The following is a 5362-nucleotide window of genomic DNA, read 5'->3' on the forward strand; positions in this document are numbered from 1 at the left end:
GTGCCGCCCCGCTCCCGGGCGTTTGTCCGCATTGGGGACACGTCCCCGCACAGCGGGGAGAAGCGGGCACCCTCCGGCTGGGTGGGCTCCAGGCCCCGGCCCCCCAGAGCTCCAATGCAGCCAGTGGGCAATGGCCTCCCCAAAAAGCGCAGATTTATTAGTTAAAGCTAAAAATGACATCTTTAATGGTCAAGGAATATTTGATACACTCATTTTAACACCTAAACATAGCAGCCTCGGGAAGCGCAGGAGATAACGCTGCTGGAAGCTTTTAGTATCCAGTGCAAAGCCAAGTCCTTTCGAAAAATCTTTATTGCAGAACAGGTGGCTTTCACATCACTTCAAAGCCTGGTAAACAGGCAAAATTATTACTACTGTTCCTACGCAGAGCATTTGATTATCTCTAAGATACACTGTACTTCCAGAAATAACACCAAGTACTAGATACGTATGGAAGCTGGAGCTCCTTAGGGAATATGAGATAAAGTACCATTCCAGGCTTTGAGGCACTCATTAAAAGATAGTTTCTACTGTAGCTCCCATTGTTCATTCAGAATACAAAAGGGCTGATCCACAGACCAACAGAACTAAGTGATGTGACTAAGTGGAAAGCAAGTTCCTCTGAGCCAAACCCAGTCCTGCTTATGTCCATGGCAAAACTAGTTTAACCTGATGGATGTGCAAATTTACACCACTCCGGGCTCAGGAGCTTGACCGCAGTGCCTGTGCAGCTTGCTGTCCCTGGCCCCAGCTCTCCTGCTGGGTGAGGAAAAACTTCAGTACCACATGCTGTGCATACCACTGCAATAATGGGCTCAAATTGTTGGGTTTTTTTTTTTAAAATGACCTGTCTGCACCTTCTAGAAAACCTCCTATCTCCTGAACTATAGTCCATATTTAATAACGTTTCTAAAAAAATCCAATTTCTTCCTATGATGCAGAGAGCTTGACTAGAACTGAAGCCAGTGTCCCTTTCTAGTTCTCGTACCAGCAATTCAGTGCAAGGATGTATGTAACTGGTGTGCAGCATGAACCAGATCTGGATCTGTGTCCTGGGCTGCCCCTCTGACAGCTGGGCTAGAAGGACTGAATGTTAGAGTGTCCCATGGCTCCCTGACACACTCTTGGAAGTAAATCCTGTGCCCATTCAATCCTCCTCAGCTGGGCAAGGAGTAGAGAAAGGAACTTGGAGGAGCAGAAAGAAGAATCCTTGGCACTCAAAAGAACCAGCCCTTCCAATAACATAATCCTGTACCCATTACAAATGAAGGGCCTTCTACTGCAGACCTTACAATAGCCCCACTGAGGTCAGCTGCATAGCATGGGCAAAAAAAACCCCTTTTCAGGTAGAAAAATATACTGTATCCATTATTAAAAAGGAGCCTTCTCCTGCAAACGTTACTCTGGCCTTACAGCCCTGCTGAGGTCTATTGGATAGCATGGGCAAAAAGGTAGAAATTGTAGGATTGGTCCTCAAAACGCTTCCATCTTAGCAAACACTGCCCGTACCAGCTTTATTTTTTTGTGATGAGCAGGGACTCCTTCATGCTTTTTACATTTATCTGAGCCATAATATGCAAAATTATGTATGTTTACGAAATGTACCAGGATGTCAATTTCGAAACACTGTCAATAAACAGGTTGTCCCATGATCTGCCTTTAGCTATACAGACCACTATTTAGGTACAGAATGTGCCAAGCACTTAGTGCCTGAAGATGCTGCTTGGGAGCCCTGTTCAACTGCTAATGCAACTGTGGCAGAAGCCTTTTGGGGGATTGCTATACTGCATTACTAACACTATTTTAAATCCACAAACAAATTCTCAAAGGTGCATCTGGGAGGCTTAGCAGAAAACACCACAATGGTGTGTGCTCTATATTACTGGGTTTTATAACTAAGGCTCACGGTATGAAATAAGAAAAAATGGAGGAAAAGTCCAAAGCCCTCTGCAAAGTTGACCAGGATTCCTTCCCAGTATCTCAGGCACGCAGACAGCTGCTGTACTCTAAGGACTGGGTAACTGCCCTAAATATAGGCAGTGGCTTTTAAATGGCTGCCTTGCAGTTAAATTGAGAATTTTCCTTGTTTCATTTACAGTCAGAGCCAAGAGCTCACTACTCACTTCTGTGTATGTTGGGGTAAGGCTGCCTATCTGTACAGCCATTCCGTGAAAGAAGTTGTTCTGTACCTCCCAGTTAATTCTGTATTCCTGGCCTTGGTTTTAGTGTCCTCTGCATGGTTACAGAACCCTGCTTTTTGAGAAAAGGGGGTACACGTAGTGCATGACTGCAATTACAGTGGCAGGTGTTGGAGGAAGACATTGCAGTAGATACTGTTACAGGTTTCATGCCATTTCTTGATAGAATCATCCACATCATTCTGCACATTGCAGAATTTTCTAACATTGGCATAAAATCCTGTGGCAACACCTCCCTTGTCCCAGTACTGACTCCTGTATGCCACGTTCCCAAATCCACCTGCAGAGCAGCACTCAGCTGCTCCTGTGCCACAGCAAGAACTTTCTCACTGGAGCTCTGGGCTGTGGTTTCACCCTTCATCAGCCAAGGAGCAGCTCTGTCTTCTCACGGTGTTGAGAGGAGATGGGGTGCCAGCTTCAGAGGCAGTTCTTCCAAGGGAAAGACATGTTTTTGTCAGCAGAATCAGATAGGAAACTACTCATCATGTGAGAATAAATATGTCTGTGTCCTCCCAAGAGAAATGCAGGTGGAAGACAGCCTCCTCTGCACCTTCTCAGGGAGACTTGATGTGTCCATGAGGTTAGCTTGCATCTACAGCATCTCTAAGTCTGTGAAATCCTTTCTCTGCTGAAGGAGGAGGGGGCCATCAAACTTTTTATACCAGGGTCCCATTCTTACTGTCATATTTCAGCCTGGGCCGGGGGAAGTTGAGGGTGGCATACTCTGTGGCATTCTGCATTTGTAAGTTCTTCACCTCTGCTGCAGAGCGCTCCCGGACCTTGGTGAACACTTGGATGTCTGCATAATGAATGCTGTCATCCTGATTGGCACTCCTGGGTTTACTCACAGTGGCGTAGACAGGAAACTCCGGGACATCTTCGTACGTTGGAGCCTTTGGGGAGAAAGAGCTCTGGAAGGTCAGCTCCCTAAGGCTGCTGCTACACTGCCTTCCCCAGGGCAGGCAGAGACACCCTGCACACTGCCCCCAGCGCCATCCAGCCCTCTGACACCTCAGACTCAGAGAGAGATTTCATCCTACTGCTTCCACTGCACTTCAGGGGAAAAAAATGCATCACTGTGCAGCAATGCACATCGTTCCCACAGCCATTACAGCCTGGACAGGGTGAGGTGCCCCATGTCCTCCCAACCCATCTAGCCTCGGAAGTGGTGGTCAGCTCAATATACCGTCAGAAAAACAACTCTGGGAAGCTGTTTACCTTCCTGCCAGGCTGATGCTGTGGGGTCTCATGTCTCACATTAGCTCCTGAAAAAGAAACACCAGCAGATCAGGTTAACGTTAGCTGTTTATTGTTCTACATTTGAATGCAGAAATGCAGCGTCTGGCCCATGGGCTCTCCCCACTGGACACAAACCAAGTTTCCAACTCATTTGACACCCTCAACCTTAATGCTGTCTCCAAGAAGAAAGCCTGGGCTTCTTTCTTTGGAAAAAATAAGGTTTCACAGGATGACAACATGCTATGGACCGCAGTGTTCTTGGCAGAACCTAGAAGGACAGACACAGCACAGAGAGCTTCCTTGTCAGGCCCTTGGAGAAGTCAGAGCCAGTTTTAATTCTGTTATTTCCTTTGCTGCCTGGCAAACATATTTTGCCCAGCCAAAGGCCACAGGACACAAGTGGGCTACTTAGTGAATGCACTTTATTCTGCAGCCCTGATGTCAGAAGGATGTTTGCAGCTTTTACAGGATCTTGATGCAGCTTCTGCTACACTTCCCTCCCCCTTGCCATGTCCCATGCCACATCACACCCCTTGCTTTAAGTTTTAAAGAATTTTTGCCTCTTGCTTCTACCAAACTTCTCTTGAGGAAGGTTGAAGGTTAGGTACAAAGAGCATGGGAGGGGACCTCAGCCTCAGGGATCCAATTCAGTCAGCACTGACTAATGTCAGCTAACCAGGGGCCCAGTCACTCCACCTCTTCTTGTCCTCTAAAGTGTTTTCACAAATCCTTACCTTGCTTTTCTTTCTTTCTTTTAAAAGGCGAAGGACAGTTCCTGAAATCAGAGAGAGATGTCAGTCCTGAGCAGCCCTACCCTCTGCTGTCATAACATGCAAACCCCAGTGCACCACCCCGGGGTACCGCAGCTGTGGGTAATGAGAAAAGCCCAAGAAGTATCTCAGAGAACAGCTACTGAGCCAAGCCAAAACCTGAGTGACTCTTGCCAGGAGAGGGTCCAAAGGGGAGATGTAGGGATGTGTTTCCTTCTTCTGTGACATTACACCCGTAGACACCCCCAAGTCTCCTTGCCTTTCAGCTCTGTCTGGTTGTCCAATATGCATGTGCGTAAATCAGAACAGATTTCACTGTCGTTTTTGCAACTATATTTCCACAGCTGTATGATCAAAGATGCAGGATACGAGCATGATCTCAATTGGCATGAAACCCTTCTCTTAGGTCCAGATGATCTGATAGCCCCGTACCCTGCGCTTTGGCCCCCTTGCCCAAGGAGCAGCTATGCACTGACCTTGTGCTAATATCATGTTTGAGACAGTTTTCCTGGTCTCAGTTTTCCGCTTAAAATGCAACCAAACCAAACAAGTTATGCAGTTAATATAAGCCAAGCCAAACCCTAACCTCGGCTGCATCTGTGTGACCAGAGAGACACAAGCCAAAGAGCTCTGTTCCAGCCATGGTATGAACAGGAGCCAAATCCGTTCTGTCTGTAACAACAGAGTCAGGAGCTGAGCTCCTGCAGGCTGGTGCTGGCAGGGGAGCACAGGCTGTCTGGCAGGGCAGAGACATGTTACATTCCAGGCCAGATGCATGAAGGAAACGTTACCGTTGCATCACACCGGGAAGGCTGGAGGAGAGGAGGTGCCAGCCCTTGCATGGCTCCTGCTGTGCACGCGTGTCCATCTGGTGCTGGCCCCAAGCGACACTGTGCAGCTGAGGGTCGCACACAGGGCTTGCAGCTGAAAGTGGGCTGCTAGCACTTTTAATGGGCCTCCAGAGTTACCAGATGGTTCCCCCAAGAAGCATTATATGTCCCATAGGTGGCAATAATGCAGTACCCAAGGCTGAGCTCTGCCTTTGCCGGCTTTTAGAGGCAGTTTCAGGGGGTGGGTGGGCAGGACAGTGTGTGCGGTAATGCCCTTGGCACTCTAATGGCAAAACAAAAAAAAAAAAAAGCATGAATGCAGGCA

At 47.8% G+C, this 5362-nt stretch overlaps 1 protein-coding gene across 1 annotated transcript; it reads right to left on the reverse strand.

Moving 5' to 3' along the window:
• Window positions 1-2854: 2854 nt before the first annotated feature.
• On the reverse strand, window positions 2855-4303 carry LOC104470947 (chromosome unknown open reading frame, human C11orf52; the record flags this gene model as incomplete). Its single annotated transcript, XM_010086083.1, is given in 3 exon segments — window positions 2855-3091; window positions 3417-3463; window positions 4172-4303. Coding segments are annotated over 3 exon segments (416 nt in total), but the record flags the coding sequence as incomplete, so codon positions are not given.
• Between the last annotated feature and the right edge of the window lie 1059 nt (window positions 4304-5362).

Source organism: Pterocles gutturalis, unplaced genomic scaffold, assembly GCF_000699245.1.
Source record: "Pterocles gutturalis isolate BGI_N339 unplaced genomic scaffold, ASM69924v1 Scaffold51331, whole genome shotgun sequence".
NCBI lineage: Eukaryota > Metazoa > Chordata > Aves > Pterocliformes > Pteroclidae > Pterocles > Pterocles gutturalis.